We start from the raw sequence: 27,379 nt of genomic DNA on the forward strand, positions 1-27,379 counted from the left end.
CTTTTTCTAGCATTTACCATTCTAGACCGGACGCGGCGTCCATCATTTGCACATGCCGGCGCGTGGGTGTCTTGGGGGCCATGGAGTGGTGCACCGGGTTCCTTGCAATACCTCCAGCTGGCGCTAGCCTCCGCCGCATCGCGGCCCAAGCAAGAGGCCATGTTTCTACCAGAAAGCACGCCTTTGTGCATAGCGTTCACGGCCAGCGTTTCCTGGTAAACATTACTGTTCAATACGCTCCAGTTGTAGAGAAGCGTGAGAAGCAGTCAGGGATCTTCGAATGCTATTGCGTTCCACTCTTAAAGGCAAAACTTAAGCATCCTCCAAATTTTTTTATTGTTCTAACCATTGCAATCCAGCAGCAAAAGTTATCTATTCACACACATTTCAATTCGCTCTGTTAGGTACCTGCATGCGTTGTTCACAGTATACTGGAAGAATATTTGGCGTGCTTGCAGCCTCGTAAATAAGAAAGAAGTGTCACATCCGTGAAAAAACACGAGGTTGCAGCGCTAGCCAACCTGCCACAACTGAAGTGAAGAGCAGTTATCTACAATATTGAAATGGAGTCATGTTTTCATGCGCTTGACAACATGCCAGTCATTAATGCTGCCTTTGAAGGGTCATCACCTGTGGACTGCACCGCTACCGAAAGGTTGACATCAGTGCAAAATGCCACTATTGAGTACTGCCTCCCTGCGACTATGCAGGTGAATGGAGTAGTGAAGGTTCCCTCAGATCCCTTAGCTTCAACAGTGGACATGCGAAGGTGGAGACGCAAAGGACAAGATCTAAACACGTACAAACAGGACTACCAAAACTCAAAGAAAAGTGTCTTGTTACTACATTTATCCAGGTTGTCGAGAAAGCGAAGAAAGTTGCATCAGTATTGGTAGAACAAGTTCAACGTTTTGGGAAGGAAAAAAAAAGCCAATGTGGTCTGATCTGACAGTGTGCCATGTTGTGGTTTTCAGTAGTCTCTCGACTGGTGCATAGAAGCATATAAGGAGCACAGGCATTCTCCAGCTGCCCAGTCAAAGCACTCTAGAGCGTTTTCTAGGGTTATCACGTGGAGATGGTGGCGTGACCCAACTCATGTTGCAAAGGCTGTCAACCAAGCTCACTTGTCACCTCTAATCACAAGCCAAGGCATGCTCATTATTTTTGGACAAAATGTACGTGATACAATGGTTACTTTTTACCATTACCAAAGGGATGACTTCATCGGTGAGGTAGGCTACGGTGAGAGCTTTAGTAGAGAAACATTAAATGAGCCAGTGCTAGCTAACTCACTTCTGTACTTTGTCCTTAATGGATGGACTTCAGTTTCGTTCAGAATCCTTGTGGCCTACTTTTCCATGAGAAATTGCACTGGCCACGAACTGCACATGCTCATGTGACATGTACTAAAAAAATGTTGAAGACACCACATGTTTCGTCATGCACATTGTCACCAACAACCACAAAATCAACACCTTGACATTACAACTACTATGCAACGTAAGAATCAGGCCTTGCATTCAGCACTCTGGACAACTGAACTGAAGGCTTTTTCTAGCTTTCAATCTGGATTAGTCTCATTTGATAAATGAATGTGCGGTTGTAGTTTGTGCTGCGTGATATCCGAAAAGATGATAAAATAACAGCTAACCATTTGAAGAGTTTCTACAAAATGCATTAAGGCAGCCTTATTAAGACAGCTCGATTTTTGACCAGAAAACAAGTCTTCCCTACAAATATTGAAAAAAATGAAGGTCAAAGCAGCAGTGCAAGTTTGTACCCTGCCGTGACAGCTGCACTGAAGCTCTTGCAAGAGCAAGTGGGACACATGTGACGCAAGTTTTGTGGGTGTTAGACCAATGGTCGAATTCATGGGCACCTTGTGCTGCTGGTATATGCTCATGGAGATAAGTGATTGCACCCAGTACATACACCAGAATAATGCTGACTGCAAGCAGTTCGAATCTGCAAGTGATGAATGGGCCATTTGGCTTGAAAGCAGCTTCTTTGACTACTGGCCAAAGCCAGTGCCACACAAAGAACCTCTCAACAAAGATTTAGGAAAGGCCTGGTGATGACAACTCGTTCAAATGGCTAGTGCATTCTCGATTTGCTTGAAAACATGTGTTTTCACTTTGTTTTAGTGAGGAATACGTCTTCTGAGCAAGTGAGTCGTTTTTTGGCTGGCTAAGGAAATCAGCAGGCTCAAGTGATCAAATGAACACCCAAGCTATTCTCTCAGGTATTAAGAAGACTCTGAAAACTGGCATCACTCTGGCACCAAGCATGAGCAACGTAATGGCTGCAGAAGGCAGCTACTGCTTGTCGACGCTGCTGCAACAGAAAAGCACAGTGAGGAATTTTCTGCAAAGGCACTTAGAGAGCTCACACAGGGACTCGGCCGAGGACAGCCATTGCTTCCTACTCCAGATGTCACGGCATTAGCTAGGGTTGGAAGCTAATTGGCAAGAGCTTTACACGGAAACATAGAATGTGGCAAACACATCATCATTTTGATGAAGCCTAACACCTCGGCACCCTCGAATTCACTAATAAAACACCAAGACTGCGGGGAACTTTCCTACCCGTGTGGACAGCTTTTAGCTATCCTTTACGCATTGATGAAGTTCAATCAAGTTCCTATCACAAGGTGACACCTGAAGCACTCCTTTAAAGAGGCTGTAAAGAATGGGCTGTAAAGAATGGGCTGCAGCACTCCATGAGTGCAAACTTTTGATGCGTTCGATGCCAGGCCACAACGAGAACTTTTTGGAACTGTTGCTCACAGTTTCTTCAGCCAATATTTACAAATTACGTTATAATGGAGGTAGACAAGCATGACACTGCCAAAGTTTTTAAAACAAAACTACTGTCACAATAGACCCTCAAAGTTCGAGCTTGATTTCGCAGCTGGTTGAGCACTTTTGAGAGAAGGGCTTGCTTGTTCACATCTTGTCTTGTGTTGCTTACCTCTGATGTTCATTGTCTACAAACATCAACACAATTTGCGAAGTTATTTTATAACTCCAAGCCCAGCAAAACACTAAGCGTGTCACCATGAGTGTGCGCAGAAGCAGCGCCATCGCGTCATCTGCTCCGAGACTGGATAAGATGGGCAACATGCTCTGGTGGCAACTGCATGGACTAACTAGGTGGAACAGACTTCGCGCTTTGTTTCTATTGCCTGTGCACCAGCATGAAAAAATATAGAAGGCTATGATTTCACTGTGAACAATGCCATTTGCACTAGGTTGACCAACTGTCAGGAGCCAAAACAAAGTAGCACTGCAGCCAGTGTGGTTACTGACACTACTAATTAGTTGAGACTATGAGTATTTGATTGTATTTTGGGACGATATAACACATCTTTATTTATCACATTTGTAACAACAAGAAAAATTTGTTTCAAAGTAAAAACACTGTTGGGGGCCTAAAAATGAGGAGATTTAACATCCTGAAGGGCAGCGAGACATTGCAGTAATAATTTTAGACCACCTAGGACTCATGCACCCAAGGCATGGTAGACGATTCCACCCTCATCAGAATGTGGCTGCTGCGGCTGGGAATACAACCTGTGACCTTAAACTCAGCAGCAGTTTTAACGATCAGTTTCAAGGAAAGGAGTCGGCAGGGGATTATATAGAGTGGCGAGATTGCAGGCGCAGCTAGTGTCAGCTTATGCTGGGCAGGGGTAATTTGAAACCACACTGAGACTGAAATAAATTTGCTGATAAAACACACCTTAACAAGTTCATAAAGCTGTACCTTCACTGGCTCTTTTTGTTATTTATTATGCATTACCAGTGCTATAAAGCATTGCTTATTATACTTTTATTGGCTTTTTCTACAAGCAACTAACCCTCTTAGAACTTGTGGGGTTCTCACCCGTACTCTTGGGACAAAGGAACGACGACACAGTAGTGCAAACAATCACAACGGCATTTATTGCACCTTTCATAGATCAATGCCTGCTAGCCGAGTTGCTATCCACAAAACGTACCGATGGGCGCGCGACAAATCTAGAAGTCCGACTCACCGCGACCCGATAACGAGCGAATATGTTCGCCCCATGCTTGATCCCAACGCCTGGTCATTTGCGTTCATGTAGGGCCACGCGAGACGGTTTCGCAGAAGCATGGATTGGCGCGCGTGCGGCACGTCTGCTCTGCCTGCCGTCCCGAACCCAAGAGAGAGAGCTTTCTCTTTTTCGCTCGCAAGTAACTCCACCGGAGGCGGCGTTAGCAACGCAACTTGCGCCATCTCTCGTACTGTGCCTCAACCAGACCGACTGCCGCGGGCAACACACAGTCCACGCAGCGAAGCCGGATTGCAGGGAAAGGGAGCTATGCGGGAAAAACAGCACATCAGGGGACGCGTGAGAGTCGCGCATCCCCACAAACTAAATGTTCAATATCATACAAGACACATTTGTCATGGCAACCTGCTATCCCCTAGGATGAATCGTGTTATGTGATGGCATGCTTAGCACATTAAATTTATTAACCTCACAGTTAAAGTGTGTTTTAAATAAGGAACCATCGCAGAGGTACCCACCTCCTTTTTCTCATTTTCAAGTTGCATTCTAAGTTGCCGAAGCGCTGCTTCCCTCGTCATGACACTTTGTGCCTTCACCATGTCCACTTGCTTTTGAAGTTCTTGCACTTGCTTTGTGAGATTCTTCACCATCTGCAAAGATGTTTCAGAATGAGTACAAATAAGTAGGCTTTTTCTATTAAAAAAAATATTAGAGTGATGACAGTAAACTCTGCATGGCTGCGCAGCAGTAATGACTATGTCAGTGACAATATCCTAAATCTGAAAGAAATTCACATTGCTCTGAAGAGTTATCCACAGTTAATCACTGGTAAGTAATTGCCATTTCTTCAGCCATTACCTATACTTGTAAGTTAATTTCACTTTATAAGTGCAACTAACAAATCCCAACAATATACATCCACCACAGTGAAAGAGTGACACTTTAAGGTCAATAAAACATCAAATAGTAGTAGGAAAGCTATGACAATAGCATTAAATACCAATCAAGCACTTACTCAAAATTTGGAGATAAGTGCAAAAATATAGGAAGTGGGTGCTTGTTCAACTTGAGAGAAAAAATTCAGAAAGAGCATCTGATTGGGTAGGCACTTGCTGGATCCAATTAAAGAAAAAAATGGTGGCAGTTTTGCAATCTTAGCTAATAGTGAAAGCAGCATTCCGGGCAAGTTGGTAATCCATTACTCAAATGATATTGCACAACCAAAAATGACACGAACGTAAGAGAAGATGACACACTAAGCGCGAACTTTCAGCTAAGTTTATTGCACCACTGAATCGATTTTATACTTGTGAAGCAGTGTAGACTGCGCATGCACTTGCATAAAAATCAACTACGCATTCATGTAACATAGCTACGACTCAGGTGATGCCACCTCCAAGAAACTACATTCTTTTTCTGTGAGAGCCAGTGAAGGGAAGCTAACACACTTATCACCCAATTTTGCAATAATCTGCGCTTCAGATATTTCCCGGATGAGCTGCGTGCTGCCACGGGAAACAATCTTGCATTGGCCCTCAGTAGGTTTACATCCATGATCATGACAATGAATCGCCAAGAACCCACCGGAGCCATTTTTTACGTTGTTGCTGTGTTCATGGAGCCGATCACTGAGGCAACGCCCAGTTTGTCCGTATATTGCTCCCCGCATGAAAGGGGGAGGTTGTAAACCTCCTGGTGGACACACTCGACAAACTTTTTACGGTGATGCTTTTTGCACTTATCGGACGGGACGGCATTTGGATCCGTCAACCTGCAAAGCTTGCCGAGCTTGTTGGGAGCAGAAAAAACAACTCTTACATTAGCCCTTTGGGCCATCTTTTTCAAGCTATGGGATATCCCGTGCATGTAAGGTATAACACTTACTTTAGGGTGATTGCCGGAAGGTGCATCGGCAATTGACTTCTGCGTGCTGGATCGCACTTCTCTTAAAATGCGTTCCGCGACAGACACTTGCACCACCTTGGGATATCCAGCCAAGGACAAACGTCAAGTTTGCTTTTCTAAGCTTTCGTCCACTACATGACAGCAAGACTTGCTAAGGGCATTCTTGAAGCACAAACTGATATTGGCCCGCTTAACAAGCTTAGAATGTGCGGATGTATATGGCAGAAGTGACTTGTTGGCTCGCGGGTCATACGACCAACACGTGCGGCTGTCCTGAAAGCTCAGGTGAAGATCAAGGAAATGAAGAGAACTATCTACCGGCATCTCATGAGTAGGTTGAAGGGGAACTAAGCACTTCTGAAACGTTTCTAAGACTTTAACGCCAAGGCTCTAGAAGCCATCAGTGCCACGTTTAACTGTCATAGGGAGGTGTTGCTGGCTAAGGTAAAGGCTGTGGCAAAACGCACGTGCAACAGATAATTTACAAAATTTAACCAAGGCCTTTGAAAACAGCAAGCGAGATCATCTACAAGTTTTCTTCAGTGCCAAAACGCATAAACCCGGTGTCCCGTTACGGGTTATTGTGTCAGAAATTGATACTTGGCAAAAGCCATTGGGGGTGTTTTTACAACATAAGTTGGGCCTTCTGCCTGTCAGAGACCTTTTCCTCATTAAGAAAAAATGGTCGTACTACAGAATTATTCCAAACTGAAAAATAAAGATATCTCGGTCTCGGAAGGCTTTTCAGCACCCACAAGACTTAAAAGAAAGAAACTCTGGGATAGCGCCTCCGAAATTAGAGCTGCTGGGGGGGAAAGTCCAACTAGTGTACGACAAAATCAGGATTAATGACGAGCTATTCTGATAGGATGGCACAAGTGACAGAAGGATTCCCACAGGCAGACAAACTGAAGAAAGACACCAGTCACAATGAATCCAAACAGATGCCCAAAAGCCCCTCCGTTTCATCAACCTTAATGCACATAGCATCGTTAGTAAAGCTGATGATATTGAAAGTATCATTTTAACACACAAGCCACATATTCTTATAATCACGGAAACTTGGCTTCACCCCGACATCTCCGACGAGGAAGTAACACCACCAGGTTACGGAATTCATCGTAAAGATAGAAGTTCGTGGGGCGGTGGTGTTGCAATTATTTATCAACAGTCACTACTCGTGTCCAGGTTACCTGATGTACCTGCAATTGAGTGCGTGCTCATTAAAGTATATTTCGATGAGCACACTGTAATTGTAGGAGGCTTCTACCGTCCCCCTACTCAAGATAACTTCTTTCTTGAGCTTAATGAATTCCTTTGTTCTAGCAAAAGCTATTCTTGTAATGTCCTCTTGGGTGGTGATTTCAATATGCCTTCAATCGACTGGAGTACCGATTTTCCTGAGCCCCTTTCTAGTGCTGCTGAACCTTTTGTCGACCTCGTAGTATTCCATGATTTAGCTCAGTTAGTAAAAGAACCCATGCGCATTCAGAATGATACAGCTTCAATTTTAGATCTATTCCTTGTAAGCAATGCAGTGCTCAGTCGTGATCCCGAAGTACATATTTTTGACGGAATATCTGATCACAAACTGATATCTTTAACAGTTCAACTTGGCCGTCCGATTGAAACCAAGAATAAAAGGTGCCTCGTTCCAAACTTTTGCCGCGCTAAGGACGTTAACATATTGGACGCCATGGATAGGTCGCTGGATGATTTCATACTTCTTTCTGAACCGCGCACGTGCTGCGTGAACAAGCTGAGGTGCTTCTTTAGGAACCTAGTCTTAAAATGCGTCAGGGAAAGTTTGCTCCAATGAGACTAAGCATTCGACAGCGCACACGCCCATGGATTACAAAGGAGATAGTGCGGCGGGAATGGAAGGCTAAATGAATAAGAAAACAGCACCGTCAGTGTACCACAGAGGGCAATGCCAGTAAACTTTCCAACATACGTCTGCAACTAAAGGCAAGCATTAAAAAAGCAAAGAAATACTATCAAAGTGTATCTTAAAAGAATTTTCTGCTGTCTTCCCCGGCAAAGTTCTGGCGTCATTTTTCTTCGAAAAAGCAACCCTTGTCCAGTTACTGCATCGGCGGGGATACCGTAAATGATACAAGTTTGATAGCAGAGTCTTTCAATCAATTTTTCTGTTCGGTATTTACGGATGACAACGGCCGTAAACCAAGCTACCTTCCAGTTGATTGCCCGCCAATTGCAGATATCTCAGTGACCGAAGAAGGCATTTTATCTCTCTTGTTAAATCTGAATACAAAGAAATCGCCTGGAATGGACGGCATACCTACTGCCTTTCTCGTGAGATATGCCGAGTGGTGCTCAAAATATCTGTGCATCATATTTAGCAAGTCTTTATCACGTGCAGAAGTTCCGGGTGACTGGAAGTACGCAAAGGTTACCCCGATACCAAAATCAGAAAACAGGTCGCTTATAACTTCGTACAGACCAATTTCATTGTTACCCACATGTGCAAAAACCCTTGAGCATATTATATTTAAACATATTTCGGTCTTTCTGAATGACAACAATATAATTGATCCCAGGCAGCATGGGTTTCGGAAGGGACTGTCTACAACAACACAGCTACTGGAAACTATCCACGAGCTCGCAGCAGTTCTAGATAAACAGGGCCAAACTGATTTAATATTCATAGATTTCGAAAAAGCATTCGACCGTGTGTCTCACACTAAACTGCAGTTACAGCTACAAACAATACTTAAAAATGATTCTTTGATTTCATGGATTTCAGCATATCTGTCGTTTAAGGCGGCAATGTGTGTTTATCAACGGCGTGCGTTCTGGATCAGCACCGGTTCAATCGGGCATTCCACAGGGGTCCGTCCTTGGGCCTCTTTTCTTTCTAATCTTTGTCAATGACTTAATAAAAGAAGTAAACGTGAAAATATGTTTATCTGCAGACGACTATATACTATATCAAGAAGTTAATAGCGTAAATGATCAGGTCCACTTGAATTCTTCACTAGCCAAGGTAGAAGCGTGGTGCGCCACATGGCAAATGAATATTAATGCAAAGAAAACGGTTGCTATGTCAGTAACACGAAAACGCCACCCCTTAAAATTTTCTTACAGTTTCAGTGGGAATAATATATCTACGGTTAGTAGCTTCAAATACTTAGGCCTCGTAATTTCATCCGACCTTAGATGGAACGATCACATATCTCATATTTCAAAAAAGGCAATGCGCCAGCTTGGTTACTTGAGAAGGTCACTTCGACAGTCCACACAAGAAATCCGTCTTTTAGCGTACAAAACATATATTAGGCCAATTCTTGAGTACGCCTTGGTAGTATGGGACCCGTAAACCCTGAAGAACATTACTCAATTGGAAAACATTCAAAGGAAATCTGTTAGATTCGTATTCAACTGTTATAGCCGGCACGTATCTCAGACTGTTCTTATTAACGAAATTAACCTGGAAACATTAAAATTAAGGCGATATAGGGACCGTTTAATATACATGTATTTACTTTAAAATAATATGCTGGGAATAGATAAGGATATGTATATTACTTTAGTCACTAGGCGTGCAACACGATCTAATCATCAGAAGAAAATAAAGGAATTTTCTTGCAGAACAAACGTATTTAAAAACACATTTTTTCCTCGGACGATAGGTGAGTGGAACGCGCTCTCTGCGAGTACAGTGGAATGCCCGACCGTCCAGTCATTCTGCAACCAGCTGAATAGCATTTAGACTTGATGTTATATGTATATGTATGTATGAATGTAATTTTTCTTTTTCCTTTTTGATTTACAATATACGCAAGTGCTATTTTCGCTTGCTTGTCATTACTATTTGTAGATATTTTGCTGCTCTACCTACCGAGCATGCGCAATGTCTTTCAGCATACCAGTATGAATGCCACTCCTAATCAATATCGCGTTTTTATCAATATGCTCTGTACAGCTTTTGCGGTTCAGCGAATATCCGTATTTTAAAATATATTTTGTGATGCTTTTTTTGTTGGAATGCTCTGTACGGCTTGTGCGGATCAGGGAATATGTCTATTGCAATGTATTGAATTCTTGTAATGATTTTTGCTGTTAATTTTTGTTTTGTTCATCTGTATATCGCACTGTCCACTCCTGCCCAAGGCCTAAGACTAAGGCCGGCAGTATCCTGTAAATAAAAATAAATAAAGAGCTCAGACACTGCGATTGATTTTTTGAAATCACATTCTGCCCGTGGTATTCAGGCATTTTCTATCGATGCAAAGGACCTTTATTATTCTTCGTCGCATAGAAGCGTACTGTCCTGTGTTGAGCAATGTATTGATGACTTTGGTGCTGTTTCCTTCCAGAATGAGGCCGGCATGTCTTGCAGTCAGTTTTTAGAACATTTACAGGTTTATCTCAATTCCCCCTTCATCACTTGGGATAACCAATGTTTTTTGCAGAAGAGCGGAGTTTTTATTGGCTCTTGCATTGCTCCCATTCTTAGTGAACTGTTTTTATCCTGTTTAGACCGTGACATTTCATTACAAGTGCAAGGCACTGCAGTTTTTAAAATATTTATTTATGTTGATGACTTTTTAATTTTCATTGACTGCTCCTCTGACGCCTTCATTCTGGAAACTAAGAAAGCGTTAGAAATATTTCAGAAGTGCTTAGTTCCTCTTCAAACTACTCATGAGATGCCGGTAGATAGGTCTCTTTGTTTCCTTGATCTTTGCCTGAGCTTTGAGGACAGCCACACGTGTTGGTCGTATGAGCCGCGAGCTAACAAGCCACTTCTGCTGTATACATCCGCATATTCTAAGCTTGTTAAGTGGGCCAATATCAGTTTGTGCTTCAAGAATGCCCTTAGCAAGTCTTGCTGTCATGTAGTGTACATAAGCTTTGAAAAGCAAACTCGACATTTGTCCTTGGCTGGATATCCCAAGGTGGTGCAAGTGTCTGTCGCAGAACGCATTTTAAGAGAAGCGCAATCCAGCACGCAGAAGTCAGTTGCCGATGCCCCTCCTGGCAAACGCCCTAAGTAAGTGTTATACTTTACATGCACGGGATATCCCATTGCTCAAAAAAGATGGCCCAAAGGGCGACTGTAAGAGTTGTTTGTTCTGCTCCCAACAAGCTCGGAAAGCTTTGCAGGTTGACGGATCAAAATGCCGCCCCGTCCGATAAGTGCAGAAAGCATCACCGCAAAAAGTTTGTCGAGTGTGTCCACCGGGAGGTTTACAACCTCCCCCTTTCATGTGGGAAGCGATATATCGGACAAACTGGGTGTTGCCTCAATGATCAGCTTTGCGAACACAGCAACAACGTATAAAATGGCTCGGGTGGGTTCTTGGCAATTCATTGTCACGACCATGGATGCAAACCTATTGAGGACCAATGCACAATTGTTTCCTGTGGCAGCACGCAGCTCATCCAGGAAATATCTGAAGCGCAGATGATTGTCAAATTGGGTGATAAGTGTGTTAGTTTCCCTTCACTGGCTCTCATAGAAAAAGAACTTAGTTTCTTGGAGGCGGCAACACATGACTTGTAACTGTGTTACATGAATGCGCAGTTCATTTTCATGCAAGCTACACTGCTTCACATGTACAAAATCATTTCAGTGGTGCAATAAACTTAGTTAAACGTTTGCACTTGGTCTGTCGTCTTCTCTTACATCCGTGTCGTTTTTTGTTGCGCAATATCATCTGAGTAATGGCTAATAGTCTTCTTAGTAAAATTTAGTAAGAACATCTGCACTACTACTACACATATTTATTATTCCTTGCTAAACCTTTCAAATACTCTTCCGAGTATGAAAGAGACAGGAGTTTGGCACACTCATTTTTCACCCTTAGAGGGTCCCCGCCACACATGTATAACGGCAGAAACAAATCCGAAATAGTCACGGCCACACATGTATGGCGTCAGCAGAACATTTGAAAAAAACAATCTTTTCCACAATGAAAAGCAGCCTAGCTTTGCTCTGGAAGTGCTGCAACCATCCACGAGTTCTAGAAAAAATCCTTATTGTGCTGCTGCCCATCAACTTCTGTCAAAACTGATTTCTCACTTTGCTCTATGGTGGCTGCCACCGTGGTAGTTTTGGAGTATGTAGTTCCACTTTGCATAGTTTACTCTCATGCTTGCGCACTTTATAATTGGCATTGTTTCAAGTCACGGGCGTCGAGAAAAGTGATTTCTATCTCATTTCTTATCACTCAAAGTACTAGAGCGAGATGCTCGCTTGCATGGCTTTCCCATAGGCGTGCAATTACTTTGTTTACAGGTGAGTGCCCACAAATTGGTGATACTGCTACACGTGCGTATCTTTTTGCAAAACATGCAAGAATAGATAGAATATGATCTAGCAATTTAACAACTGATTATTGCAAGTTGTTCACTCACTTTGTTTTACTGACAGGTACACATCACTGACTTTGCTTATGGGTGCTCACGTGCCATGCCTCACTTTTGCTATCACCATGTGTGCTGAGGCCTTATTCTCTAACAATTTACCTTAATTTCCACTCTCTGGCCTTCATCATTGGTTCGAACATGGCTTGCAGGCTGCCATAATGACATATTTGGTGCGATTGCACCCTAAGTATGACATGATAGAAGTGGAAAATGAAATGGAACACTTCAATATACAGGCCGTAGTCGCGCCAAATCTATTTAGAAGATATAAATAATTTGTGTGAATTTTATTACACTTGTAAAAAATAATTATGCAACTTAATTCACTAGTTAATAACAAACCATGCATAAAACTGCGTACATAATTTTTTTTAGTCGCTTTACTGGCATCTAAAGATTATTTGCCTATTTATAAAATTATAATAAATTAAATACTGGGGTCTTTAGGGCCAAAACCACGATTTGATTATGTAGAACAGCCTAATGAGGGACTCCAAATTAATTTAGACCATCTGGGGTTCTTTACCATGCACCTAAGTTTAAGTACACGAGCATTCTTGCATTCCCCCCTCCCCCCCAAATCCAGCTACCAGGGCCAGGATCAAACCTGCGACCTTTAGCTCAGCAGCTCAACACTATAGCCACTGGGCTGCCTTGGAAGGCCCAACATCTTACTTCTTCCAGCTGCCACCACTGTCGCTGCTCTGTAAAAAAGTCGGATGGTGTGGGTGCCAAGCGCGAAGTCATGACTGTTGTTTCCACAGCAGGGCCACCTGTAAAAGAAGGCTTTGTTTTGCCTACTAACAGACTTCAGAAATCATTCTTTTTCCATCCTCCTGTGCCACTAAAGTGGCTAAAGGCAAGTTTGTGGGAGTCTTATCCCTGCTGTTGGGATAAAGAAAAGACAACACAGTAATGCAAACAATCACGAGTGCATTTATTGCACCTTTTATACACTAATGCTTACTAGCCGAGTTGCTATCCACAAAACATGCCAATGGGCACGCAACAAATCGAGGAAGTTCGACTTACCATAACCGGATAGCGAGTGAATATGTTCCATGCTGGATACCAATGCCTGGTCGTTTGCATGTATGGTCATGTGATTGGTGGCGCATTCAAACGATCGTGTTTGTCCATTCCAGTGTCCCGCTCCTAGGCCACATGAGACAGTCTCGCAGAAGCATGGATTGGCGCATGCGCGGAATGTACGCGCTGCTTGCCGACTCTGAGCCAAAGAGAAAGAGCCTACTCCCTGTCATGCTCGACTAACCCTGCCGTTAGGTGGCGTTAGCTGGGCAACACTCGCGCCATTTTTCGCAATGCGGTGCAACAAGACCAACTGTCGCTGGCACTAAGCTACGCAGAGAAGCTGGATCACAGGAGACATGAGACATGCGGGGAAAACAGCATATCAGGGGACGTGCGAGAGTCTCGCATCCCCACAAATTCTATGAACACTCAAAGGAGATGCATTACAACAACTCCAAACTACACAGGGATGTGCCTAAATATAAGTGTATTGTCCTGCACTCCTGATGACCCTGCATAGTGCCTTGATTTCATGCAGGTGCTGAGTTGGAATTATTTTCTTTTTTGTGTCTGAAAAATTTGGCTGTAGTTGCACTGTCTCATAAGACAAGCACCAACATGGAACACTGCAGATAAACAGGATACGTTTCCCAGCTAAACAACAATGAGAAGTACATAACACAAGTGCTACATTTGCATTTAGTTATTAATTTTATTTATTTTTACCTATTGAAACCTTGTTGGGGTTATTGCAGGAGTGGGGATAACATCAGATATCAATTGCAGACAAAAATAGGTTAATGGAAATGAATGACCTCCAGACAAAGCATTCCAATGACAGGGAAAACTGTCATCCACCCAAATGTAGCATGAAGCTACAAAGGAAACCCACACGGGTTTCTCAGAAAGAAAGCTTCACACTTGAGGAAAAATTCGTCTTAGTCCGGATTTCAAGCTAAGCATTCCGATGTTAAATTGTTAAAAGAAAAGAAAACTGCATTTGTACATGTTGGTTCTAGGTTGAAACATTGTAGATATAGGAACAGCCAGCCAGTCTACACCTAGAGAGCAGCTAATCACACCTCCAACCAGCAACATAGTGAGGCTGAAGGTCAAATTACAGTACAGTGTACTCTAAATCCACTGTAGAAGTGCTTACGCACATACACACACACACAAACACAGTCCTTGCAATACATTCCCTTGAACCAATGTGACTCTAAGGAGTCCTAGTCTGCAATCAGTACATAAGAGAGAATGAAACTGGGCTCCAAAACTTAACCAAAGTATGACAAGTTCACTGCGCAGGTTTTCATGCTAGTACCACATCAAAGCAATTTTGCACATCTCTTGTTCTTCACCTATATTCCTCCTCCTCCTCCTCCTCATCTACAGATTTATTTATTTATGGGGTTTAATGGACCCAAGGTGACACTAGGCTTATGAGATATACTGTAGCAGAGTGCTCAGGATTAAGTTTCACCATCTTTACCATGCTATCCCATTTTTTGGTTTGGGAAACCTTGTCACTTTAGAGCAGTCCCTTTTCTGAAAAAAATTGGCCATGGTGCAGTTAAGTGGTAGCTCAATGGTGGCTCATTAACTATTATAAGTCTATAAAAGTGAATAAATTGTTCAATGCTAATACAACTTCAGAATCAAAGAAATGAGCTGTGTGATTTTTTAAAGCTAAGTACTTTAATGTTCAGACAAAAAAAATATGTTATTGTAACTTGAAACAGCATGAAGGGACGAGGACAAGAAAAACAAGAAAAAAACCACTACAGGACTGGTGCTGACTGCCAACTGAACTTTATTCAAAGAAGCCCCAAGCATTTATATCAGTAAAAAAAAAAAAAAGAAAATCATAAAGAACCAATCGGCTTTACAGGCATATGCACAGGGGACACACTACAAGTACAGGTGTTTATCCAGATAGAAACATCTTTAGCTTTAATAGGCTGAGTGATGCCAAGCTGACACACAAATCTTTATCTGTATAATTTGCAATTTTATTTATACCTGCCAACCTGCGAGCTTTAACATTGGTAAATATCCTACGGACATGACAAACCAAGGGGTTGCCCACATTACACTTTTTTTTCTGAGCACACAGCTTTTATGGGATAAATAAATATTTTATTAACGATTATTCACCCTTTAGGTGCGGCTCACCAACAGCAACGAACTTGTTACAGAAGACTATAAAGCAACACATTGTTTTTAGATCACAGTTACTTTTTCAGCAATTTTGCTGTTGCCAGTTTCACAAGCTTCAGGCAGCTGAATAAACTTGCATGAAGCAATTGTCCCATTTTGTGCTGCCATAAAAGGGCAGCACAGGTACCACCACAATTTCTTTCTTGCATGCATATTTTTTTTCAACCTTCTGCCGCCCCATCCTTTCACGTTTAAATCTTTTTTCGTAAACAGAATGTACTTTTAGTAAAACTAGACACAACATTTCTAAAACTGCAAAACGTGCAACACTACCTCGCCTAGGAACGCGTCTGAAAAAATGCCAAGTTTGCTGTGCTGACAACCTATTTGTTAAAAATCTGTATTGTCAAAAAAAAAAAAAAAATCCTGTATATCTCTCCTCTGATACAGTGAGTGTTCTAGTGCAGAAACTTTTTCACATGAACACAGGAGGCAACACACACAAGCACTAACTTTCAACTGAATTTTTATTGGAAGCCAGATCACTGTTTATACATGCCAAGCAACAACTCTGGCATGTCAAACAGAGATGCATTGAGGTACGACAATTCTTTTCATGTTAAAGATAGTGAAGGCATGCTAAAACAATTTTGACCGAGCTTCTCAACAGTTGCAGTTTCAATTACCAGTCTTGCTATTTCTTCTTTGTGCTTGCGCACAACAAAACATTCTTGAAAAGAGGCGAGCGATCACACGTGCTGCAGTGGGCTGCTAACCCGCCATCCCCACCTCTCTTTACATTGTTGCAGTGCTCTCTGGGCTTATCATTCAGACATCGCCTGGTTGACCTGGCATTGTCTACCACACGATAGTGCTATCTGGTATACGACGCCTTCTTTGCAGGATACGAACCGTGTTCTATGTTTCTTGTCACAGCCTGCCCTTTTTATCTGCAAATGGGTTGCTGCTTTTGTGTCCCTTCCTGTGTTTGTGTGAAAAGATTCATTGGCCTTTCTACTCTGTGAAGGACAACCGGTGAAGCTGTTATGCGCTGTTTTAAAATGACGAAATTATATACATGTATGACAATATATGTGCAATTAAAGCATCAAGACGAAAGACACGTCTGGTGATCAATCATTCCTCCATGATGTTCAGTTTCGGAAGATGCGCCGGTATAGGCAGATACACGTACCCATTCACGGTAGCGAAACGAGGCACTGTGCCTTCCAGTAACACTTCATGGCACGTCCCACACACACCCATGCTAGAGACGCACTCTGATGACACACTGATGCAATGCCACCACTGTACACTCATGCTGCCCGGCGTCACGAATCGTATCAAGGCTAGTCAAATCCCCCGCGAACCGGAGACAGTCACGTACCCCACACGCAGCGCTGAACGGATTGTTCTGTAGCACCGGGGAAATGTTCCGAAGGATTGTAGCATCGTCGGCGTTTTGTGTTTTGAGCCTCACATTATTCAGGGTCATCACCCTGAATAACAGGCTTGCCGTTTATGAGTGGCATCCACCGCCCGCGTCTCACCAGTACTGCTTTGCCGCTGCCACCGCTCACGTTCCTGGTTCTGTTCATGTGCCCGCTTGTCACGAGCATGCTGTGGACCATCGCCAGGCAGGAGATTGCTACGACTGGCCTTAATGGCATACCATGCTGCTGACATTCCCGGTTTCACGCCGCCATTCTACGCCGCTGCTCTTGACGGGCACGCTGCGGGTCTTCCTCACTTGGCACAGACTACGGGTCAGGCTCATTGACGGAGGCACGATTGGCCTTAGTGGCTTCCCGCCTCCGACGCACCCATTCTCGCTGTCACTCCTGTCGTCGTTCTAGAAGGACACATTCCTCCTCTTCCATGTGCACGACATGCAGCCGCCCCATGGAAACGCTCAAGAACAACTGCCGATAAGGTCGCTAGGCAACAATGACGTCACTATATATACGAACTCACATTGGACGATGCACATGTGTACGTTTATTAGGGCCTTAACATGGACACGGTTGCTATAGCGAGCGCCATGCTGAGAACAATGGGTCGTGAATCACTCGACTTGACACTTGTGAAGAGCGCACTAGGCCATCCATCACAGGTTTTGACACTTATGCTAATGAACCTACAAGACTACTTTTATACTACTTTTATACTACTTTTATACTACTTCTAGAGACGCAAATTTTTTCTTTGACGACGCGACAGTGTACACGCACGAACAGAAAATTTGCCGGAGTAGCCATATACAGCTTCGCTGTAAAAAAATTCTGTGCTAAAGCACTATATCAAAGATGTCACACCAACAAGGCCAGAAGTCAATCCTTGCGACCGCACCTCCACCAAATGTAATAAGATGATTTATTATGAGGCACTAGGCCCAGTCTAGTAGCACTGGCAGTAGACGAAAGCTGATCACGCGCACAGCCGACACAAGAGCGCCTTCTTCGTCTTCGTCTTCACCACACTTGGTATATCTTTCCCTTTGTTTACCAACTGTGCCGACTGTGCGGTGATAAATGCTGTAGAAATTTCAAGCGGAGTCTTGTTCATCAACACTCTAGCATCTCCAACTTTAATTCTTTCACTTTCCCACTGAAATGCATGCCATACTTTTTTATACATCCCAAGCAGCTAAATTCTGTATTCTCCCAACCTTCTCTGTGTCATGTGCTGTAGGAGTGTTCCATACTACACATGCATATTCAAGAACTGATCTAAAGTATGTTTTATAAGGTAACTCTCATGTAAATTGTGTGAATAATCAAGAAAGCCCAAGTATTATTCACTTTAGCTGCTTCTAGTAGATTCACTAGTAGACTTGTCACTGCCATAATAATTTGGCTGTGTAATATACCCCTAAATAGTTTAACTCTGTGACTTTAGTTATAAGACTATTGTTAATACTGTAGGAGGAATAAAAGGGATTCTTTTTGCAAGTGAACATCATATGAACTGCTTTAGTTTGATTTAATTGTATATGCCAATAATTACACCATTGACAGACTCGATCTAGGTCCTTCTGAAGGATTTAATCATCATCTGTTGTAATAATCACTCTGTATAAAATGCAGACATCTGCAAATAGCTTAATGTATGATGTCACACCTTCAATAATATCATTTATGTGCAGTAGAAACAAGAGGGGCTTCAGAATAAAACCCTGAGGCACCTCGGGATGTAACTTTCTGTATATGCGGCTGAACCCCATTTGTAACCATGTAATTGCCGTCATAATGCCACAATGTAATGTTACCCAACAGACAATCCAAAAATGGACATGGTCATTTTTTCTATGAGTAAAGAATGCGCAACTGTATCAAATGCCTTTCTGAAGTTCAGAAAGATGCGGTCAACAGAAAGTAATTTATTTAATGCAGAAGCAAGATTATACGTGAATTCAGTTAACTGTGCGATACAGGAGAAGCATTTCCGAAATCCATGCTGACAAGGTGTAATGAGAGAATGATAATTCTTATGTGCTTTGATTTCAATATGCTTTGAAGTTTTGCAGACAGCACATGTTATAGATATTGGATGGAGTTTGCTATATTGCTTTGGGGAACAGACTTGTGAATTGGAAGAATAATAGCAGTTTTCCAGTCATCTGGTAGGTAAGCCTCTGCAAGCAATTTATCGTACATTAATTTCAAGTAGTGCAATACCGATGTAGCACAAGACGAAAAAAGAATGTTAGGTAAACTACTGTGGCCACAAGCTTTTCACAAGTGGACACACCATGGGGCTCGTGCAAGTAGAAGGTGGACTGGAGCAGATGCCGAATGGATGCCGCAGGCGTTCTGTGCGTATGCTCGCTATTGCGCAAGAGTGGACTACCTGTATTGGCTTGTGCATATTGTTGACACAACTTGCAAATCACTGCCCTATTTCTGTACAGCATTCAGAAACTTAAACACAAACAATTTCGAAACAACTACAACGTCTTGTTTCAATTCCAGGTTCAACTGCATTCGAAACAGCGGCTTAATTCATAATTCAAAATGTACACTTGGTCTATTCCATCATTAGAAGCCGGCTACAGAGCAAGTTCTCGTCGCACTTTTATGCAATTGCGCGTGAAAAATTCCCTGAAGATTACGATACTCCCTAATGAGAAATTTGACCGCAGCTGTATACCTGTTTTCATTTCGCAATAGATTGGCTGACGCTGACAATATGAATCGTGCAGCACATCACAAAGGGAGTGAAGTGTGGTGCAACTGCCTTTTTAATCAGGAGATTGCGAGAGGCAGCACATGGGTGACGCGGAGGAGCGGTTCAGAGCAGCCACCGCAGACAGACCTCTGCTCATACAGCAAAGTTTTGTTTTCATACATGGTATCGCTGGAGTCATCTGTGAACAACGCGTGCTACCCTGGCGCCACCTCGTAGCATTGTCACCGCAAAGCCCGTCTTGCGTGGCATTACGCTTTTATTCTCCTGCTTTCCGCCTCGTTGTTCCGCTGCACTATCCTCCTCTGCTTTCCTCCTCACGCTCTCAATTATCGACATTTTTCATCTGCGCTTCGCGTTCGCTATTTCATCCTTCGCTGTGCTTTCTCTCGGTTACGAGGACACTGAGTGACTAAGCTGACGCTCGATGCAGGAACAGGCGCCTAAAGCTGCGCTCTGAAAACCTGTGTTTCACACTAACAAAGCTAACCAACTGATTATTAAACTAATTACTATGCTTATTACTAAATTACTACTTAATTATTAATTTTACTAATCTATTTACCAACTAATTGCTAAACTAACAGGGCTAGCCAACTAAACAGTTAACCAAACCAATACTTATTTATCTTAGTCTTATTATGGGGTTTTATGTGCAAAACCACTTTCTGATTATGAGGCACGCCGTAGTGGAGGACTCCAGAAATTTCGACCACCTGGGGTTCTTTAATGTGCACCTAAAGCTAAGTACACGGGTGTTTTCGCATTTCGCCCCCATCGGAATGCGGCCGCCGTGGCCGGGATACCAAACAAATACTAAATGCATTATCAAACAAATAACTAACTAACCTGACTTATTAACTAATTAAACTCAATATTAAGTAACATAACAAACTACATTAGCAAAATGAACTCAACTAATAAACGAATTGCATAATAATAAGTAAGAAATACACAATCTAAGCTAACTAAATAAATAAGGTAACTAACAAAACTAATTAACTAATCAAACTAACAAGGCTAACCAAGTGATTCCCTATGTGAAAATTGAAAAACATGCTAATAATCTACCTAGCTATCATAAATAAGCAAATATATAGTTACTTACTAACTAATCAACTAAGAGCTAACACATTGAACTAGCCAACTAAATATAACTGGTTTATCCTACTAACTAACTAGACAGAGTGCAAATAGATACAACCGAACAAAACAGTTTGTGCAAGGAAGCCTACTAGAGGGGAGGGGGGAGACATCAATCATAAAATGGTGCCCATGTGTAATTTAGACACAAATGCATCACACATAAAATAATTTTGCCAAAGGTTCCCATAATGTGTTCATTCTACAAACAAGCTGAAATAAATGTGGGAGAGGTGCCTTTCCTCGCAAAAAATTCGCATGATCGAGCAGCCCCGCCATCTGGCACCGCAGATTGTTCACCTTCTACTTGCGCCAGCGCATATGGTGCCACCTTCTATCCCTATATGAAACTTTCGGGGAAGTTTCATGACCAGATGAAAAGTACCGAAGGACCCTGGTTTAACCATCGCAACAACAATTCTATGCCGCGCTCACTGATTACAATATCATCCATACTGCCAACCTCTGTATACGTCATGGCTGCACGAGCATCAGATGATATGTCAGGCATCCAAACAGAACTGAAGTAGTTGAAGCATTCTGATTTACCAATGCTGTCATGAACAATGACATCACAAAGCCTGAGAGGGGGTACAGATACTACATCCTTACTGTTTCATTTAAAATGCTTCCAGAATTCCTTGTGTTTCCCTTGTAATCGCATCTGAATAGATTTAAGATAGCTGTCTTTCACAATGCATGTCGCAACGTTGACTTCATGCATTATTTCTTTTAGTTCTCTAGCATTTTTGATTGACTGTGTTTGTCAAAAAGAGTGATAAGCTTTTTGTCTTTCTTGTGTAACACATTGCAAGTTGTCTGTGAATTAATGCTTGCTTTTGCCTTGTCTCGCCGTTAGTATCCGTGATCATACAAATTTATCGTGCAGCTCAAACATTTTCTGCTTCAACAACCACAGCTCACTGACACTCATGACCTCTGCTCGGGTGTCAAATACAGTAAGGTACCTATCTAACAGTTCATTTATTTTACCTAGGTTTGCTTTTTTGTAATTAAACACTCTACGGTTAACACAGGTAGATGATCAAACGTAAGCCAATGACATCTCTAACAAAAGAGCCTTGTGGTCGCTTATTCTAGGAATAACATTCATTTGTTTATTTAGTTCTTTACATAAACATACTGCAATCACCTTTCGGTGATTTTAGCAGGGTGGTACTGATGATATTATTACAAAGAAAAAATGGTGAATACATGAACATAGAGTAGATACGGGTTACACAATAAATACAATAGATAAAAGCTATCAAAGGCAAAAGAAATATTGATACAATAAACACAGCAGGTTTCCGCAAAAATTATTCCTGTGACACTCAACTTGCTCTTTTCTTGCACGACTTACATTTAAACCTAGATCGTAACATCCCGACTGACACAATATTTTTAGATTTCGAAAAAGCATTCGATAAGGTCCCTCATGGTCGTCTCTTAATAAAGTTATCGCGTCTTAACATTCATCCTTGTGTTCTAAGCTGGATTCGAGGGTTTTTAACTAACCGAGAGCAATTCGTATACGCTAACTCACACTCTTCATCCTTAACACCCGTGCTTTCAGGCGTACCTCAAGGTACCGTACTTGGTCCCCTACTTTTCTTAATATACATCAATGACCTACCTTATAATATTTCTTCTCATATCCGACTCTTCGCTGATGATTGTGTGGTTTACCGAGCAGTTACTAACCCCAGCGACCATTTGGCGTTACAAAATGACCTATCGCGCATACAAAACTGGTGTACCACTTGGCTCATGTCATTAAATGTTGCTAAAACCGTGTTAATGTCTATTCATCGTCGCCGTAACTACGTTATCCCTAATTATAGCATCAATAACACGCAGATTGCAACAACGGATTCATTCAAATATCTTGGTGTGTACATCTCGCGTGACTTAACTTGGACCTGTCATGTTAACCACATAATAAACTCTGCTAATCGTACTCTAGGTTATCTACGCCGTAACCTCTTCTTCGCTCCTCCCTCTATTAAACAACTTGCTTTTCTAACCTTTGTGCGGCCTAAGCTTGAGTATGCCGAAGCTATTTTTGACCCCCACCATAATAACCTTATTAAAGCCCTCGAGTCGGTTCAGAACCGCGCGACACGATTTATCCTGTCAACTTATTCATACAATACAAGCATCTCGGCACTAAAAGCCCAAATAAACCTACCCTCTCTAGCCTCACGCCGTAGAATAGCCCGTCTTAATCTTTTTCATAAATTCTTTCATTCCTTGCCTTTTGACAACCCGTACATAAAAAGAGCACATCGCATTGCCCGCACCAGTCACTCTAATACAGTATATCCCCCACAAGCCCATACCGTTACTTTTCAGCAATCATTTTTTCTGCGCACAACACGAGACTGGAATGGCCTGCCCGCCGAAGTTGCCACTATCATCGACCCACTTGCATTCAAGCGACTCATCGGAAATATCTCTTTGTAATTTGTAGTATCTCTTTGTCACTAACTCCCCACTCCCTCATGTAATGTCTCAACAGAGACCTTTGAGGAAATGAATAAATAAAAAAATGAATAAATAAATTTACCTTGTGCAGGGTCTGTTTGGGTGTTTTTAACACCTTTGTTCAGAGGAAACTAAAGACAATAGGATACAAGCAAATACCGTTCAATACAATTCAATCAGTAAGTACATGTTCTAATTGCGAGGAAAAGAATGATAACCAGGGCACTGAAACAACTGCATTAGTTAACTTATTCCAGTCGACTATGGTGCGAGGAAAGAATGAACACTTACAGCAATTATTGCGTGTGTGAAAAGGTGTTGCAGTAAGGTCATGTTACTGCCTAGTAGGGTAGCCAGAAGAAATAACAGCGATGTTAATTTTATAATGGCCATTAATCAATTGATATAAGAACTTAAGCCTTGAACAATGGTATCTTAAAGATAAGGGTGAAAGTTGAGCTCTATTAAAAAGGTCCATCACTGAAGTCTTTGAAAAAGTGCTGTATATAAAATGCACCACTCTTTTTTGAACTTTTTCTAGTCTGTAGATACACGTTTCGTGGGGCTGGAGCAGACGCGGAATGCCCGGGAGAAGAGTGCTGCTGCGACGGATCGCTTTTGCCCGATTGGGTGCGCCGAGTCGAAGCTCAGGCACTCAGGAATTCCCTTCCTGGATGTCCTCGTAGAGAGAACTTCAAGCGGCTTGAGGACTAGTATCTACAGAAGGCTAACGCACACTTAAAAAAACTTGCTTATATTACGCTGATCCACCCAAAAATTAAATATGCTTCTGCCATATGGGATCCCGATCAAGCATACATAATCAACAACATTGAATCTCTGCAGAACCGTGCTGTTCGCTTCATCTTTTCCGATTATTCACGCTTCACCAGCGTCACATCGTTAAAACAACGTGCCGAGTTGGAATCACTATCACGTCGACGCCAGTTTGCTCACATAACCTTATTTCATAAACTTTATCACCATTCCACGCTTCACGATGACTTCTTTTCACCACCCCCTGCAGTTTTCCTGCGCCGTGACCACGCTAACAAAGTAAAATGCATAATGTGCCGCTCATCGCTCTACGCAAAATCATTTATTCCTCACACAATAATAGAATGGAATAACCTACCATCACGCATAGCTACTGAAGTTAACTTACCATCTTTCCAAACTTTGTTGCAAGAAATCGGTTAGTGGTAGCAGATTAGATAGATATTACGTCTAGTTATATGCACATATCAACATATTATGTAAAATGTTCTTGTGTATTCATGACTAAGTGCACATACCCCTTGTTCATATCTATTTATTTTATGTTCCTTGTGTGTATGTTTATTTGATGTAGTTTTTTTTCTTGTGTATATTTCATGTTTGTACCCCCCCCCCCATGTAATACCCTCGTGTGAGGGCCCTTAGGGGCAATGTAAATAAATAAATAAATAAATAAATAAATAAATAAATAAATAAATAAATAAATAAATAAGTAAATGAGATCAGGTTGATTTGTCAACAACCATGTGTTGGTTCAAGGACAGTCTGGCACAGCATATGCAGATTCAATAAATGCATAATTTCTATGTTATAACTTCCTGTCACAAAAAGGTTGGTGGATTATACTCGCGGACAACTTTTCCTGGCTATGAAGTGAAAGCTACAGGGGCAGAACTTCTGCACATGACTGTATTCGTACGCAATGTAGTCTAGGCGCGCTCGGCACTGGTTTCGGTTTCGCCAATCTCGCACAACCTCTTTAGTGAAGGCAAATACAATTAACTCGGTGTGAATCAATGTTTATTCACATCCTTTATGTACAAGTTCTGAACACCGAGTATTGCAGCCTGCATCTGAGCTCCGAAGCAGCCGTACGGCGCCGGTTAAAGAATTGACACGCAACCGACGCAGGCATCGGTAGAGCCAGTGCAGCAATCAGCTCACTCATTCGTTTGTACATGCTGATGGTTGCGATTTCCAGATGGGTTCACATGGTTTTCGCACAGATGCTGGAAAAACTTTCTGATGTGCTTCAAGAGTCTTTTGCTGCTAAAGTTGGTCAACAGCCTCTCAGGGGAGTTGATTGGTGGAACATCAAGTGATGAACGCTCACCAGAAGACACAGGCATCATCTTGCATTTGATGAATGTGCAATACGTGCGACGGTCTCAGGTATGCAAAAACTTGAAAGAGCAAACTAAAAATACAATAAACTGCCTACAGCTGACTGGTGAATGTTACGTATAGTTTCAAAGTAGGTGCTGTAAGAACAAAAAAAAAGTACTGTTTTCTATTTCCCACGTAAGAAAACGAGAGCAAAACTGCAGGACTACTTCCAGCAGTGGTGAAAGAGGCGCGCTTAGTTTTCATAGCCTTGGCTTCATAGCCAAGAAGCCTCTCTATTGAAACTGACCGGATACCCATTTCTGAGGCACATATTTCGAAGATGTGCCTTTCTGTGCCGGTGCTTGACTCATGAGCTTTGACATTGGGTGCAAATGCAATACAGTACAATGTTCACATAAATGTAACTAAATTATTTAAAATGACAGAAATTTCCCATACAGGTGTGGTGTCCATTTTAAAGCAAAGCAGATGCGCATTAAGTTTGTTACATTCAATGCATGTATCTGTTCCTCTTTTGCACCACAGATCAGTACCACCACTTACAAGACACATTTTTTTCAAGTTAAGCATCACCAGATATGTTTGTGTGCGTAGCCGCTGATGCAAGTCCAATTAGCACCATCTCTCACAGCTGCACAAGCATCACGTCATGACTGGGGATGATGCACCATCTTAATGCAATGAGGAAGGTAATTTCAATTGTTTAGAAATGTCTATCTTTACTTTCTGCAGTCTTGATTGCCCATGACTGCATCGCGTCGTCGTTTCACTTCTTGTTGCAATGTTCACCATGCACTTCGCTGCCCATGGGCACCAAGCATGGTTGTTCCACTTGATGTTTACAAGCCAACATGCTCTCACATTTCACAGTAAGCTTCGCAGCGTAACAACATCCTCGTTTCACTCAACATTTCTTTTGTACTTCCGTCTCTTCCACACCCAATGCAAGCTTCGGTCGCATTTTATTGTTGACCTGCCTTACAAAGTTGCAAATGACCTCCAGATTCAACTGCTTCTGTTGCTGCATTTGCTACTTTCACCGCACCGTAAAAAACTGAAAGTGATGACAATGCTGTGGTGCTATCTATGGGTACCTAGTGTTGCATAAAGGCAAGGCCAGTGGGTAGTGGCCTTGAGTGGTAGTGGGTAGTGTTGCAATGCACAGTGGATAATGAACTTGTTTACTCAGCAAGACAGCAGCAGCCAGCATGTGGAAATGGTGGGGAACAGGTAAATGTATCTTGCCAAATTTGGATGTTTGCTGATGACTGCGTTACATACTACCGAGTAACTAACACTACGGATCAAGAAGCCCTTCAACAGTATCTTACTCATACCCAACAATGGTGTGAAGATTGGCTCATGATCCTTAACCCTAGTAAATGCAAGCTCCTTTCCATTACGCATTGACACAAGATTCATGCCTTTCAATACAAAATTGCTAACGAGTCTATAGTAACGAGTCCACAGTAACGAGTCCGTATCCGTTTTTCGAATACTTAGTTATCACATTATCTAATGATCTAACATGGAATGAACATATCACTAATGTGATATCATCAGCTAACAAAACACTGGGATTTCTTAAATATAATCTTCATCTCGCCCCACATCCCGTGAAATTGCTTGCTTACAGGTCACTTGTACGACCTATACTAGAGTATGCGTCAGCCATATGGAACCCGCATCACGTTAACCTTGTAAATAATCTAGAAGCAGTCCAAAATCGTGCTACAAGGTTCATCCATTCTTCTTATTTGTATGACGTCAGTGTTTAAATTCTGAAAACTAAATCTGCCTTATCACCTCTCAGTTCACTGTCGTATAGCCACCCTATTACTGAACCACAAGTTCTATTACTCATCACTCAATTGTGCACCTTACATCATGCCAGCATCGTACATTTCTCAC

General features: G+C 42.2%; 1 protein-coding gene across 2 annotated transcripts in view; it reads right to left on the bottom strand.

The window, feature by feature from the left end:
* The window catches only part of LOC142564058 (deformed epidermal autoregulatory factor 1 homolog), a 137,410-nt gene that overhangs the window by 58,397 nt on the left and 51,634 nt on the right, over positions 1 to 27,379 (bottom strand). For both annotated transcript variants that reach the window (XM_075674877.1, XM_075674878.1), the window contains exons 5-6: positions 13,013 to 13,110; positions 4,555 to 4,686 (exon numbers count right to left, since the gene is read on the bottom strand). In XM_075674877.1, the coding sequence (XP_075530992.1) occupies positions 4,555 to 4,686; positions 13,013 to 13,110 (230 nt within the window). The remainder of the gene's footprint in view (positions 1 to 4,554; positions 4,687 to 13,012; positions 13,111 to 27,379) is intronic.

The sequence above is a fragment of the Dermacentor variabilis genome, chromosome 11, assembly GCF_050947875.1.
Source record: "Dermacentor variabilis isolate Ectoservices chromosome 11, ASM5094787v1, whole genome shotgun sequence".
Classification (NCBI taxonomy): Eukaryota; Metazoa; Arthropoda; class Arachnida; order Ixodida; family Ixodidae; genus Dermacentor; species Dermacentor variabilis.